General features: G+C 42.3%; 1 protein-coding gene across 1 annotated transcript in view; it reads left to right on the top strand.

The window, feature by feature from the left end:
• LOC116510589 (protocadherin alpha-5-like) overlaps nucleotides 1–16,704 on the top strand; it is a 126,610-nt gene that overhangs the window by 94,615 nt on the left and 15,291 nt on the right. The window contains exons 4-5 of the mRNA XM_032220198.1: nucleotides 8,357–8,415; nucleotides 11,725–11,813. Of these exons, the coding sequence (XP_032076089.1) occupies nucleotides 8,357–8,415; nucleotides 11,725–11,813 (148 nt within the window). The remainder of the gene's footprint in view (nucleotides 1–8,356; nucleotides 8,416–11,724; nucleotides 11,814–16,704) is intronic.

Below are 16,704 nucleotides of genomic sequence, written 5' to 3'. Positions count from 1 at the left end.
CATAAGCATACATCTTAAAAATTATCACATCTTTATTGATATGTTCTGGAATTATAACCAGTTACAAAAGTTTTATTTTGAATTTAATCCCTAAGATTCTCTGAAGAGTACTTTGCAGGTAGTCCTCAACTTACGACCACAATTGAGCCCCAAATTTTTGTTGCTGTGAGATATTTGTTAAACGAGTTTTATGACCTTTCTTGCCACAGTTGTGAAGTGAATCATTGCAGTTATTAAGTTAATAACGTTGTTAAATTAATGTGGCTTCCCATTAACTTTGACTGAAAGTTACAAAAAGTGATCACATGACCCTGGGACACTGCAATTGTAAGGACCTGCCCCAGCTGGTTCCTCAGGAAAGTAAAACTCTTGAATCCATTAAGTTCAATCAAAAGAACTTTTACTGAGAGAAAGTAGTTGCAGCAGAGCAAAGCGGAACCTGAAAAGTACTCATAAAGCACAAAGCAATTCTTCCGTTTCCCCAAACCAAACCCGCCTGACTAGTCCACCGGCAGCCAATGTGATGCTGCAAGGTTACTCAGAGAATGCTGAGGTGCTTGGAAGATAACAGTTTACTCTCAGGGCACAATGGTCTTGGAACCAGGATGGAACTGACTGGGAGGAAGTCTGCTCCATTTCTGAAGACAATCCCTCCTCCCTAATTCCCACGCAGTTACAGCAAAAGCATGCGAAAAATGCCAGCAAGCCTTCCTTCTCCCCACCTTCCAATAGAATGGCAGGTGGACCTGACATGCTGCCCTACTGAACAGCAACACTAGTCATGGAGAACAAAACAAAACAAACAGGGAGAGAGGAAACATAAAACAAGAGAAATGTCATTTGGGTTTGGACCCAATCAGGACACTGATTATGGAAGCATTTGACAAGTTAGGGGCTCTAACATGGTGATAGTCAACTCATTCTGAACTGTTGGGAAATCTTTCCAGGCCATTACGTACTGAAGGTTTCCCTTATGCTTATGGGAATCTAGAATTTCCCAGATTTCAAAATGCTGCTCCCCTTTTATCATGAATGGCTCCAGGGTTGGTGGAAGCTTAGGTTTAAGGGGAGAAGAACATCAGGTTTCAATAAGCTGCAGGGAAACACAGGGTGTATCTGTCGGAGAGACTTGGGCAAGTCTAGTTCTACAGTTAATGGGTTAATGATGTGTTTGATTGGGAAGGGCTCCACAAACTTGGATCCCAGTTTCTTTGATGGTTGTAGAGACTATAGGAAGTGGGTGGAAAGGTAAACTCGGTCACCAATCTTAAATGGCTTGGGTTCCTCATGCGTCTTGTCAGCTTACTTCTTATAAGACTCACATGCCTCTGCCAGAACCTTCCTCACCACCAGCCATGTATTTCGTAGTTGAAAGACCCACTCTTTCAGTGACGCGACTGGAGGGGGGGCACTGAGGGGCAATTCAGATGTAGGGCTGTAGTCCTGTCCAGTAGCCACCCTAAAATAAGTGAATCCAATGCTACTAAGCATAGAATTATTATGTCATTTCAGCAAAAGGCAACAAATCAGTCCAATTATCTTGCTAATATATAACTAATATAAAATATTAGATACCTGAGAGTGAAGACATCCGAGATGTGGGGATTGTTATTAAATACAATGGGAATTGAAAATATGCCCAATGAGAATAATTAACTGAAACGCTAATGAGAGAGTTAAAAATTAGGGTGCTTAACGATATATAACTATGTAAAATTAATATAAGTTTAGCGGGAAACATGAATCCGGCTCACACTTTGTCCAAAAAATAGGCTTTTTTGGGGGGGGAGGAGAATCAAATAATGGACTTTTGAAATATGCATGCCACTAAAAAGAAGATGTATGTAAAATTATAAATATGAAAGATGTTTATTGGAATTTAATTATCAGTACCAGCAAATATTAAATGAAGTGTGCTCAGATGCTGAAATACACCATGTAAATTAATTGGAGAGAGTGGAAAGGAAAGGTAGAGGTAAGAAGAAAGATAGGAGAGAGGGAAATAGAAGGGAGAGGAGAAGTAGGAGAGAAAGGAGTGGAAAGAGAAGAGAGAAGAAGATGAGAGGAAGGGAAAGTAGAGAAAAGAGGGATGACAGAGGGAAGAAAGGAGGTAGGGAGGACGAGAGAGGGACAGGAGATAGGATGGCAGTGAAATAGGGTATAATATGGTGTATTGAAAGCAGAAGAGCAAATGACAGCTGTTCTGGGTTCAGGGACTGATATAATAATGGACAATACAAAAAAAGTTCTGTTTAGATGTAATGATATACTTGTGGTTATATGTATGAAATTAAAATTTAAAAAAACTTTCCCCCCCAAAAAGATACCTGAGATATTGTTCCAACACTGAGTTTGTACATTCACACCTCCCATTAGTTTGGGATGGCGACTTGAGCTAAGCCCCTGGTCAGTCCCAAGTAGGGTAAGAAACATCCTCCAAACATAGAGGTGAATTGCACCCCTCTGTCTGAAATAATACATTGGGGTGCTCCATGTAGTCTATAGACATGATGCAAGAATTGTTTGGCCAACCAATTCATGCATAGACGAAGCATCCCATCATTTTCATGGAACAGGACAGGGGCCACCACCTGGCGTCGGGCCAGTTGAGTGAACCTATAGGCAAGGTTTTTGTCAATGAACAAGCACGGCCCACCTTAACTCCCTCAAAGTCATTGAATACAGTTTCAGCTTAGATACTTTAGCTCCAGATAAGATTTCTATAGTACAGTCCACTGGCTGGTGAAGAGGGAGTTCACCCAAACCCTTTTTGCTGAACACCTCTCTTAGATGTCAATACTCTCTGGGGATAGTGGGACGATCCTTCTCCCATCTCTGTACTTCTGCCCCAATTTCCCACCATGGAGATGCTGCCTTCCGGATTCTATCTTGCTCTTGGGGAGGGCCACTCATTTGGATTTTTAGCAGTCTCCTTCTCCAGTTTACATAAGGGTTATACTTCTTTAGCTAAGCCAGCCCTAATACCAGGGGCTGTTTCATTCCTGTGGCTATTATCCAGCTTAAAGTGAGCCCCATCCACATCTCATCATGTTCAGCAACAAATGTTGCTGAGATGCTATTCATCCATCTAGTTCGCAGATGCAATGGGTACTTTCAGCTGCCTCCAACTTCTCAACCAGGGCTGAGTTAACCACCTGGTGCAGCCTGTGTCTAAAGGTGGCTTTTAATCTTGAGGTTTAGAAACATAGGTTTATGGGAAGCATCACTGGTGTGACTGGACCACTTACCAGGGGGTCATTGTCAGTGTCAATATCAGTCATCACCTGGCCATCAGCTGGTGGGGTCAGATTTCCCTCATCTTGCTTTGGTGACGGGGTGAACTTGACTTCCATTCCCTTCAGCATTGTTTCTCTGGCCTACTGTGGAGCCTTGGTGGCTTTTTCCAGAGGGCCAGGAAGAGTTTCTTGACTAGTCCGCTGATCTTGCACTCTGCTGCTCGGTGCCCCTCCTAGCCACACTTGAAGCAAGAGGGGCTGTGGGTTTTGTGGTTTTGCCACCACTCTCTTCTCCGAGGGTGACTTCTTCCATGGTTGGGTCAAACGGTTGTTTTCCACTTCCTCAGCCAGGACATACTAGTCGTGAAGGATGGCAGGGGCTCATCTTCAGATGCATGCATTGTGCAGGTGATTGTTTAATCTATATTTGAAGCAACTTATGAGAATGTCCCCCAGCCAGTCATTAAGTCAGCATGTCAGGTCACAGAATTCCTTGGTGTATTCTGCCACCATTCTGCAGCCTTGATGCATGATTTTGATGCAGTCCCTCACTTTGCAGTCAGCTAGGGGTCTTTGATTGAAGTTTCTCAGCTCCGGTGCATTCTTGTTGTGGAGTGTCACCAGCCAGCAGGCTGTGGCCCCTTCTAGTGCCAGGATGACGCTTCTCACATTGGCACCCTTGGTAGGGATCTCCTGCCTATATTCTTGCTTGTATATCAGAACATGGACTAAGAAGAATCTTAACTGCTGGGGATCTCTATCAAACTTCATGCCAAGGGGTGGGCCTTCCAGTGCTTTGCTTTCACCTAGTCAACTCCCACCAGGGCAGTAGCCCCAACACACACACAAACACACACACACACACACACACCCTTGGCACTGTGCCTATAGCAGTTGTGGAAGTCACTGAAACTCAGGCTGTGGTGACTAGTGCCAATGCTCATCCCCCATCTTCTTCCTCTTAGGTTTGTTAAGCCTCGCTAGTAACATCCATGGCATGTGCCTAATGTGCTTTCAGGGTTTGGAAGTTGTTCATCATGAACTGCATGGCTCGCTTCATCATTAGGTTGGCATGATCGGCTTCTCCACCTTCCTTCTCCTCATCCTCAAGCTCTTCCAGCTCTGGTTGCCTTTCTTGCTGCTGACCACCTCGGCTGATGGTCACTCCTTTCCTTCTTCCTGCCCAGTCTTCCTTCTTCCCAACTCAAATGGACAAACTGGGTCTTGATGAATCTCCCAGGCTCTCGATCTCATCCATCCACTTGGAGAGGTTCTGGATGAGGCTTCCCTCCAGCACTCAGCTTCCTCCTGGTTGCTGCCTTGGGCTGACATCATGTGCACAACCCCCACAGTTGGGCAGTGTGCCTCTCTGGGTTGAACGACTTTGTAGATTCTGCCTAATGTAAGGACGTCCCCAGCTGGTCCCTCAGGAAAATAAAACTCTTGAATCCATTAAGTTGACTCAAAAGAACTTTTACTGACAGTGGTTGCAGCAGAGCAAGGCGAAGTTCTGCGTGAAGTACAAAGCAATTCTTCCTGACCAGTTCAGCAGCAGCCAATGTGATGCCACAGCATTTTGAGAATGCTGAGGTACAAGGCAGATTACAGTTCACTTTCTGGGCACGATGGCCTTGGAACCAGGCTGGAACCAGCTGGGAGAGAGTCTGCTCTGTCTCTAAAGACAGTCCCCACTCCCTAATTCCCAAACAGTTACAGCAAAATCAAAAGCATGCAAAAAAATGCCAGCAAGCCTTCCCACCCCCCCAAAAGAATGGAGGACATAATGGTGGACCTGACAGCAATCATCATAACTATGAATCAGTTGCCAAGCATATGAATTTTGATCATTTGACCATGCGGATGCTGCAATGATAATAAATGTCAAAAACAGTCATTAGTCACTTTTTTCAGTGCCTTTGAATAGTAACTAAATGAGCTGTTGTCAGTCAAGGACTACCTGTATATGTACCTTTATGTCCTTTCTGGCTCATGGCATTTCCAGTATTAATTACTATATAATAGAATAACAGAGGTGGAAGGGATCTTGGAGGTCTTCTAGTCCAACACCCTGCTCAAGGAGAAGACATATCATTTCACACAAATGGCTGTCCAAAATCTTCTTAAAAATCTCCAGTAATAGAGCACCCACAATTTCTGGATGCAAGCCATTCCACTGGTGAATTATTCCAACTGTCAGGAAATTTCTCCTTAGTCCTTAGTTCTAGGTTGCTTCTCTCCCTTGATAGTTTTCATCCATTGTTTCTTGTCCTGCCTTCAGGTGCTTTGGAGAATAATTTGACCTCTTGCCTTCTTTCTGGCGCTCTGGCCAGTCTCATAGTTTCCAGCCAGTCTCTGAAACTTCCAACGAGCTCTTTCACAGGTTGCCCGGCTTGCTTCAACTCTTGGATTTGTGCTTCCATTTCCACTTGATGGCCTACATTGTTGAATCTGACTTGCATCAGTTGAACAAATCCATCGGCAGCATCTAGCTCAGGAGCTGCTTCATCATGGAGCTCAGCTATCCATAAAACAAGATATAAGAAAATTGGAGATATTGACAGTGGATTCAGTGTGATTGAAAAAGACAAGAGTGAAATATTGGAATGGGAGATTGACAGACTAGAATTTTACCTCAGATTCCAGATTATAGTAAAAGAAAAGGGGAAAAATTTGGCAGAAGTAATGATAGAAATTAAGCAGAAGCATTGGTGATAACCAAAGGGAAGCTGAGGGGTTTCGAGCCTTTACAAGATATGCAGTGAAATACAAGTTGCCAAGAGATGTCCATACAAGACTTACTAAAAAAGCAATTAGAATACAAATACCACAAATGGCAAGAGATAAAAGATTGTACTACTATTAAATGGATATAGGATAATTTTGAATTTATTTAAATTTAGAATATTTTGCATAAAATGAGTAATAATAGTTATAGTCAAATAAATGTTTAACAATGATAATAATTGTATACATATATATTAGATTGATAATATGAGATTCTATATAAATTGTAAGTGAAGACTATGGTGAGGATGCACAAAAGTTTGTAACCAATCAACACACTGTCTGTGCTTGTTTGTTTAAAATATATAATATATAAAAAGAATCCTATTCCAGTCTCCTTCCCACCCAACCCCCCCCCCTCTCTCACACACACATATTTAGTTTTATATTGTATCCAACAGATATTAAATTTCTTGGGATTCTGAATATTTTCTTTTTTCTTAAAGTAAGAGTTGGATTGTTAAAAATATAAGCTCCGTTTCAGCAAATATTTATTCTTCTGAACATTTGCTTTTGTTTTACCAAAAGAAAAGCAAATCTCCTATCAGCTCTATCTATGCAATTTACCTTGCAATTGTTGGTCAATAGCTTTTCAGATAATACAGATTTATTTTTCTTGCTTTGTGTCTGGTAAGAAAGGAAAAGATGTCTCTAGTGTGATCCTAAACATATTACATGTTTTAAATTTCTAAGAAATTCTAAGAAATTTTAAATTCTTACTCTATGTTTTATTCCTCTTTATCCTAGACCTTACGAATACTCCTTGACTTACAACTGTTTACTTAGTAACTGTTCAAAGTTATGACAGACCTACCTTGGGTCTACATACAACGCAGATTCAGTATTATGATGGTCACAGCCCCCATGGTCATGCGACTGACTTTTGGGCCCATGGTATCTTGAATGTAGCATGTTTGTGGCATTCCATGTCACATGACCATGTTTTACAAGTGTTTTGTTGAGAAGTGGCATTTATTTCTAATTTTCAGCAAAATTGACATGTTTGATTCGCTTAATGTCTGCCACAACAAGGTCATAATATCAGATCAGTCATGTAACAATCACGGTGGTAAATTGAGAATTACCTGTACTTATGATCAAATTGCAAAAACAGGACCCTGATTTAAAAAGAAAAAGAAATTATAGATACTTTGAGTATAATTCTTCTTATTTTCTTAAACAAACAAGCAAACAAAATAAAATGGTATATCTGATGTAGGTTCTTGATGAGTAAAACCTACCACTTTAAAAGATCTGCCTGGATCTCTTAGCAACTTCCTTCTGAAAACAAAAGCATAACATATAGAAATAAAAAGTTGAAGGCACCCTTCAGGCGACCTGAGCTCTAGAGCTAAACTGAGTTTCATGCAGAATATTTCTGGAAATAGTAAGGAAATAGTTTTTGCCTGAGGTTTTTCTTTTCCTTTTCTCCATTTAGTGTGCAATTTTGGAATCTGCTGGTCATCGCTTTCCAAATGCTAATCATGTCTGACCTTGTTTTTTTCCCCTAAGATCAGCTAAATTGACTAGATCAGTTATGGCAAACCTTTTTATTGTTGGGTGCCAAAAATGCGAGGGCACACACCCAATAGCATGTGTGTGCTGGCGCCCAAAGTGCAAAGCTTGCCCACACATGTGCATGCTTGTACAAACTCCCCCATGCTCCCTCCACGCGCGCCGCACTGCTTGCTTCCAAGCTGGGCTTGCTTTTTCCTCTGGGGGCTGGGGAGGCTGTTTTCCGGCCTCCCCAGGCTCAAGGAAAGCCTCCAGAGCCTGGGGAGGGCATAAAATGGGCCCAATGGGCCAACTGGAAGTTCGGAAATGCATCGAAAACATCTTCTCCCGGCCCTCCAGAAGGCCAAAAATCAGCTTGAGCTGACAGCTCGTGTGCCAGCAAATATGGTGCCATAGGTTCGTCATCACAGGATAAAATGCTGATTGATCTTTTTAAAATTATCATTTCCGCTTTTAAATATTCTGTCCATTTTCAAATATTGTTAGAGTAACTCTTTTTATGTACTTTGAAAACCAGAATGGATTTGAGGAAAGAAATAGTTTAATTAATTAAAGAATTTAAAAATTAGAAAAGCTGCTTTTTTCCCCCTTTTCCATCTTTTTTTTTACCAATTAAATATAAAAGCATGTTTTTCTCTGTTAAATGAATTGGGGATGAGGGGATTGCAGATTTTACTGCATTCAACTAAGTAAGTTATTTATTTGCTCTTTTGGCAAAGAAAAATTGAAACAAGTGATCAAATTGAAGTGTGTTGTGCATGGCCTTTAAAGCATGTTGAGGAAAATTAACACTGATATGTGTTTTTCTTTTCACTTTGCAGCCAAAACCACCCAATCCTGATTGGCGTTATTCTGCATCTTTACGAGCTGGAATACAAGGGTATGTACAGTCACAACATTTTTGGGCTATTGTGTTGCTTTAAATGAAATAATTCTCTAGGTAGTTCTCCTATCTGTGGTTCTCTGGAAAAGTTTGGAAAATTAGAAGTGTGTACCAATCATCAGATTCAATACAAATGTAAAATATAATAGTTTGGAAACATATTTTAATTTGAGGCTACCTAATTCAGAATTAAGAAATCTGAATTTATGTGATTCCAGCTGACTAACACTGAAGTCAAGAATGCTGTTGGAGAGCCCTGTTAGTCCTGTTAGTGGCAAAAAAAAATCAGATGGAGGTGCTACAAGATTGCTTCTTAAGTCAACAACAATGTTTTCCCCCCTGAGTTTTAAAACAAAAGTAGCTATAAAATACCATTCTGCATGGATTAATCGTGTATATTTCAGATGAATAGCTTGTAGCAAATTTTATAAAACACAGTGTTTAAAAAACAGTATCATTTTATAAACACAACAAAAAGCATAGAAGATGACCAATAGATTGTAAAATGTACAAGCAACAGCCTTGTGAAAGAGGAAGGATTCTTTATTTTTCTCTTTATGTGTAATCTTTTGTATTTGTGTGAAAATAAGAAATATCAAGATACAAGAAAGATGCTTGCTTCATTCTCCACTGGCACGTGCAGGGCAAGAAAAGTGGTTTATGGGACTACTTCTAACTTCACGAGATCTTTTTTTTTTTTTTTTGCGAGAAGTTGGAAAGTATTTTCTGTATTTTTTCTACCATAGTCTCTGTTCTGACCCCCCTCGTCCCACACCAACACACACTCTGAGCCACAGATACGTTACGGCACTTAATTAACAGACAGACAGGTTCCTTGGCAGCAAACCGGCACAGACAAGCTTGGGCAGCAATCCAGCACAGATAAGCCCTGGCAGCAATCCAGCCTGCCAAGCTCACAATAATGTTCTCCGACATTAGTTCCTGCGTTGACTTCTGCAAAAGGGCATGTGCACAAGCAGTCCTTTTATAGTCTGGAGAGGAGCCTAATTACCACCAGCTGGGTGCAATTACCTCCTGTAATTGTGTAATTGTTCCTTACGCCTATTAGCTCTCCAGTGCCGGGCATCTAAGAACAACTCCCTTGGCTCCTCCCCACTGGTCCAATGCTCAGGCGCCTTCTGGTGGCCAACCAGCCTCTCTGTGCCCTGCTTGGAGTCGGAACCCTGTCCAGGGTTCTCCACATCCTCCAAAACCGACTCATAGGGCCCCTCGCTGTCGGAGTCTGGTGGCACCTCCAACAGCTCCTTCTGGGCCACAACAGTGGCACAGACTACTTTTCTTGTTTTGCACGTGCAGCAGAGAATGAGGCTGGAAAGCAAGTTAGTGAAGGGATGTGGCTGCCTTGGAGGGGGTGGGGTTATGTGAGGTTGTGTTTGTCTGTGTGTGTGTATAAGAGAGAGAGACAGGTCCAATCCAACCTCGGAGAATTACTATATACCAGGGCTGGCGGCATTGTACTCTCTCTGTCTCTCTCACACACACAGAGATTTGATCTTTCACTCTCTCTCCCTTCCTTCCTTTCACTGTGAGGTTTTGCGTGGAGGAGCAGATTGCTTCCTGCAGGATTGGCCTCAGCATCCCCTTCAGATGACAAACAGAAGAGCTTTGCTCTTTTTCTCCAGGTCCTTTGAAATTCCCCCCCCCCTCCTCGCTTTCCTGCCATAAAATTCTGGGCACTGGCAGTGGGGCTGCTTCATCCTTTCCATGGGATGGCCTTCCCCTCCCCCTGCGCAGTCCCCAGGGAGTGAGAAGGGGTGAGAGAGGAATGGGGAAGAAACAGAAAGGACATCCGGGCTCGCGACACTTTGATTTGTGTGCACGTTGTGTCTCCTGCGAGGCCTCATAGAGAAGCAGTGCGGCCAGGAGAGCAAAGAGCCCCCACGAGGCCAGAGCAGCACAGTCAGCTGTTCGGCAGCCAGCTAGCAGCAAGACCAGCAAGCAGGGCAGGCGAAGGCCAGGGCACACACTGGCTCATTGCAGCCGCAGGCAAGCAAGTAGTGAGATGGAGAGGGTGGGGCCAGTGGGCTTTGTGCCTCCTGCACCTGAAAAATAATAAGACCTCCCCGAAAATAAGACCAAGCCCTTATTTAGGGGATCAAAAGAAAATAAACCCCTGTCTTATTTTTGGGAAAACATGGTAGACTTTGAGGATAATGGTTACAAATGTGATGTTTATATGATGTTTATAATGTTTGATATTATTAACTAATTATAGACAAAAAGGAACAGAGCATTTAATTAAATAACAGAAAATGTTTAATAAGGATAAGTGAAGATAATAGTGAATAGACTTTGAGAATAATGGTTATAACTATTGTGTGTATAAGATTTATTATTTGTATTTAAAAGATTGTACCCAGACAGTACACTGCCATTGTGGTTATGGAAATTTTATATATAATAAAGGAAATTGCATAATAAATAATAATAATAATAATTTTAAAATAACAAGAAATATATTGTGCTAGAAATTTGAAATGCTTCAGATCTTTGGAGACATGGTATTTTCATAAATGAAACCAGTTTACGGATTTTTATTTTTGTGGTCTGACAGCTTTTATTTCTGCTGGGATGCAAGCTAGGTCTCTCCCTCTCTAATTTTCTGATGAAGCTAAGACGGTTGAAATTGTTTCAGCCTGTTTGATTGAACCACCATTTAATGCACTTCCAGTTTCAAATTCCTTGAAAGCACTTTGAAGATAATCTGTAATAGCCTTTGAATCTGCCATTCTTTAAATGCTGGAACTGCTGGTCCTGCAGAAAAAATCCTTCAGCTCCACTCCGCCTAAAATGAAAATTATTGCACACCCCCTCCCCATTTTTATTGCATGCATTTGTCTGGTATAACATACAAAAATAACTCTTGTGAGGGGAAATTACCAAACCAAAGCACCTTTCCATTTGAAAGATCTGAATCCCAGGAGTCAGAAAAGTTGGTGAGAGAATAGTTCTTGCAAGTTGGGAAATGTGCTCTCTACATGCTCTAGAACAGTGGTCTCCAACCTTGGCAACTTTAAGACCTGTGGACTTCAACTCCCAGAGTTCCTCAGCCAGCAAAGCAGCCCAAAGAGCTTTGGCAGCCCAAAGCAAAGCTGGCTGAGGAACTCTGGGAGTTGAAGTCCACAAGTCTTAAAGTTGCCAAGGTTGGAGACCACTGCTCTAGAGAGCTTTGGTGAAAGTGATCAGCTGTTGATTCAAAGAGTTACTGAGTACAGATTGGTTATTTATATTAAAAGGAACTCTTTTTCTGAGAGGTGTGTAATTTAAACTTTGTGATTTGTTTAGTGCTGTACATATGGAAGAGACAGGAGGCCTGCGTGTTGGATCAGGAGCACCTGAGCAACAGTGGCCAACAGTATCCAGTGCAACAACTGGTAAGGAAATAACAGTATGATTGATTTTATGTATGTGTGTGTGTGTGTGTGTGTGTGTGTGTGTGTGTGTGTGTGTGTGTATTTAAAGTCACAACCCCTGGTATGCCCAAATATGGGAGGAAGGTCACACTTCCATTCTCTGTCCTTCGGCTCGTCACAAGAGACCATCCAGACAGAAACCCAATATTTTTTACTGTTGCCTTTTTGTTACATTTGTTATATTTGTGCTGATAAATAAATAAAGGGAGACTAGTATAGATCTATTTCAAGCTATTTAGCTCTCATCAGCTAGCCATACCCTTACTGGGAATCGAACCTGTGCTCTATTGCCTCTTAGGCAGATGTGTTAACCATTGAGCTACAGAGCTCGACTCCTTATCAGCCAGTGGCTGATGGTTAACACATCTGCCTAAGAGGCAATAGAGCACAGGTTCGATTCCCAGCAAGTGTATGGCTAGCTGATGAGAGCTAAATAGCTTGAAATAGATCTATACTAGTCTCCCTTTATTTATTTATCAGCACAAATATAACATATATATGTGTGTGTGTGTGTGTGTGTGTGTGTGTGTGTGTGTGCGTGCGTACATACATACACACACACACATACATACATACATACATACATACATATATATATATATATATATATATATGCTACTGTAAAGAGTACTTTTGAACTGATTTAGAAAGCATGCACTTGTTTGTTCATAAATGAATAACTACAGGTGGTCCTCGATTTATAACCACAATTGAGCCCAACATTTCTGTTGCTAATCAAGACAGTTATTAGGTGAGCTTTGCACAATTGTATGATCTTTCTTGCCACAGTTGTTAAGTGAATCACTTCAGTTGTTAAGTTAGTAATTATTGGTTATTAAATTAATTAAATTAAAGATTGAAAAAAGTGATCACATGACCCTAGGACATTGCAACTGTTAAAGCATCTGAATTTGGTCATGTGACCATGGAGATATTACAAGAGTCGTAAGTGTAAAAAAATGGCCATAAGTCACTTTTTTCTGTGCCATTGTAACTTCAAACAGTCACTAAATGTTGTAACGCAAGGAACAGGGTAGGAGATAATAGGTAGTAGATACTGGCTGAATGAAGTCTCACTATCTTATTAGCTCATAATTTGGGGAGATTCAGTGCAGGAATTTTGGCTTGAAGGAAACATTTTTATGTATTTATGTATTATGTAAATGTATTTTGATTGAAGACCCCCTTCCTAAAAATTAGCATTTCATTTCTTAAATGTGAAATAAATTATTTTGTGAAATGAGCCAAAATAATACAATATTACAAATAATTGTAATTTATGTTAGAAAAGATTTAAGGGCACGGGAGTGTGACGTTACCATTGAAATATAACGTGATTTGTTTCAAATAAATGCAGGGCAATTTGAACATTACTAACCTAAACTCATTTTAGAGCATTACTACATATAGTGTTTAGCTATCATTATCCTTAATCTCTAGTCATGTGAAGGTAGGAGTTGGAATCCAGTCACATGGGAACCATAGGTTCCCCATTGACATTTTACAATTTTTGGAGATGATGCAAATTTAGATGTGTAGTTTAGAGGTGGTATTAAGCTGGTTTGCATCGGTTCGGGCAAACCAGTAGGGGAAATTTGAGCTGGTTCACCAAACCAGTAGCGACCTCTGTCTGGCCCCGCCCACCTGGTCACCACTTGTTCGCCCTGCCCACCTGGTTGCTCGTTCGCCCTGCCCACCAGCTCAATGCTCGTCCTGCTCACCTGCTTGCCCTGCCCTTCCCAGCCCTATAAATGTTCCCTTCACCATGCGGCCCAGCTAATTACCTCGCCAGTCACCTCTGCACCTCACCTGCTCTGCTCAGCTTACCAAAAGTAAGCATGCCACCCGCTTGCCCTTTGCCTTGGTTCGGTGGCCGGGGTCCAGATACTCACCATTCCCTGAGGCCCTGGAACCTCCACCTGCTTGCCATTTGCCTTGGCCTGGTCGGAGAATGTGCCATTCCCTGGCTCTGGCCTTCCTGAGGCCTCCTCCTGTAAGCTGCCTGCTCTCCCTTTGCCAGTCCTGTTTCCACTCCTAGAGCCGCTTCCTCCCCAACAACCGCCTCTTTCTTCAGGCTTACCTTCCTCCCACAGCAGCTGGTCCAGACTCTGGAAGGCAAGCTCTCTTTTTCGATGCAACTGAGAAGCCTCACAGCCGCTGCTTCTTTGCCAGCCGCTTCCCAGCATGGCAGCTGGCTGAATGTGCTGAAAAAGCCGCTACCACTGCTGCCCTGTTCTTCACACTGGGAAATGGACAGGGGCCTGGGAAGGAAGCCATTCCACCACCACCCCTGACAGCCGGACAAACCTAGGCAAAAAACCAGCCCTCTCTGGCACCTAGCTTCTACAACAGCAGGCGTAGAAAGGGCAATTGTGAACTTCTGCCTGCATCAAGCTAGACTGGGAAGGTAGAGCACAAGCAGCAGGAGGAGGAAAGCTGGGCAAAGAGGTGAGCAAAGGGCATTCACAGTATGCCATAGCATAAGCACTTTCCCTCAGCCTGACAGACTTTCTAAGGGAGGGAGAGAGGGAGCAAAGGAGGGAGGGAGGGAGGGAGAGAGAGAGAGAGAGGGAGATCCAATCCAACTTTTCTCTCTTTCTCTCTCTCTCTCTGTCTAACACACACACACACACACACGTATGTGCACGTGCACGAGCGCGCACACACAGGTTGGATCTTTCTTTTTTTCTTTTTTCCCTCCTGCCCAACCCACTGGAGGCCCCTGGATTCCCTTCCCACCCCACCCCCTGGCCCATACAGGCACTACCCACGCGACTGACATAATGTTGGCCACACCCACTCAGTCACATCACCACCCAGCCATGCCCACCCAGCTACTCATTAGGAAGAACCAATTGTTACATTACTGCAATCCCATCACTGAACAGGGAGATTTGTGTAGGACAAAAGTACAATGGGTGAACTAAATTGCTGTACTTGTTTCAGCAGAGGATAAAAAACAGTTTGATCTGAAACCAGAAAACTGGGTAAATATTGCCTTCTTATTGGGCTAGGGGTAGGCTAAGAATGTTATCCATGTCTGCTCTCCCAAAATGGTGGCCTGTTCTTGTGCAAAGTGTGGATCAGTCATTTGTCCCTCATTAAAATGCACCTTCTGCCATTTTTATTTCCTGCTGAACTGGGAGCAATATTGGCTGAATGATTGCAAAGAGCAATTAAACAATTGCCTTATCTTGAACAGGCAAGATGAAGACTATTGATCTAAAAATGTCTTATTTGGATCTTTTAAGCCAAATTGTCAGTAATTGTCATTGGAAATAATATGGGAAGTTAGATCTAGCATGTTATACTCTATTTTTCTTTAATTGAGGCAATTTTACTGATATGCTATTTATGCATCATTTGAAAATATACTTATGGGTTTCAGAATTTCTGTGGTTCTTTCTATTTATTGGCACCATATAAATGAGGTGATGAAATAAAGTCAGGGAATTATCAAACTGTGAATAACATCAGAACAAAAAATCTAATAATTCTGAACTAAAATCTTTAATCAGAATTAGAAATTTGCTTCATTTAATTACACATCTGTTTAAATGTCTTGGAAATGTATTAGAACATAAAGTATAGAATAGCATGGTTGGTGGAAGACTTCTACTCCAACCCTCTGCCATCTGGCTACTACCCGGGGGAGGGCCTTCTCTGTTGCAGCTCCGGCCCTTTGGAATGAACTCCCCGCGGAGATTCGGGACCCTCACCCCTCTCCAGGCCTTCCGGAAAGCCGTCAAAACCTGGCTGTGCCGGCAGGCCTGGGGTTGATGAGCTCCCCTCCCCTCTCGACTTGTATGGCCGTATGACTCTTGTGCATTTTAATTATATGTATTGTGTTTGTATCCCCTTTCCCCTTTTGAGTTGTTCGCCGCCCTGAGTCCCTCCCGGAGAAGGGCGGCATACAAATAAATTAAATCTGAATCTGAATCTCTGTTTAAGCAGGCGAACCTATACCATTCAGGAAAATGGCTGTCCAATCTCTTCTTAAAAATCTCCAATGATGGAGTATCCATAACTTCTGGAGATAAGCCATTCCACTGATTGATTGTTCTCACTATCAGGAAATGTCTCCTTAGTTCTAGGTTGTATCTCTGCTTGATAGGTTTACAGGGATGGGTTCCTGCAAATACTACTGCCGGTTCGCTCATATGCGTACCACACGTGTGCATGCGCAGCACAATTAAAATTGTGCTGTGCATGCGCAGAACCAAAAAACAAGATGGCGCTGCCCGGAAAACCGGTTCGGGGCCGTGGCAGGCCTGGGTCGCTGCTGGTTCCAGCGACCCAGGCTGCCAAACCACTACCGGTTTGGCCGAACCGGTCCGAACCAGTAGGAACCCACCACTGGTTTACATCTGTTATTCTTGTCCTGCTGTCAGGTGATTTGGAGATTACAATATCCTCCTCTTCTCTGTGACAGCCTCTTATTAGAAGATAGCTATCATGTAACTGCAACCTTTCTCTTCAATAGGCTAGACATATCTAATTCTCTTAACCATTCATCATACAATTTAGCCTCCAAACACCTTATCATCTTTATCGCTCTTCTCTGCATTCTTTCTAAAGCTCAGCATCTTTTTGTATCATACCAACCAAAACTGGATACACTGTTTCAAGAATGACTTTAGTAGCCTTATCGTTTCTTATAATCTTGATGCTGTCCCTCTGTTGATGCAATCTAAGACAGTATTGCCCTTTTTGGCAGCTGCCATACACTGCTAGCTCCTACTTAAGTGGTGCTCCACTTAAGTGGCACAAAGATCCCTTTTACAGTCATTACTGCTGAGCCAGGTACCATCTTCTTTATACCTGTATGTTTGGTTTTTCCTATCTAAGTGCA

This window comes from Thamnophis elegans, chromosome 6 (assembly GCF_009769535.1).
Source record: "Thamnophis elegans isolate rThaEle1 chromosome 6, rThaEle1.pri, whole genome shotgun sequence".
Lineage (NCBI taxonomy): Eukaryota > Metazoa > Chordata > Lepidosauria > Squamata > Colubridae > Thamnophis > Thamnophis elegans.
Note: the sequence above shows the minus strand (reverse complement) of the source record. Positions and strands in the feature narration are given on the sequence as shown.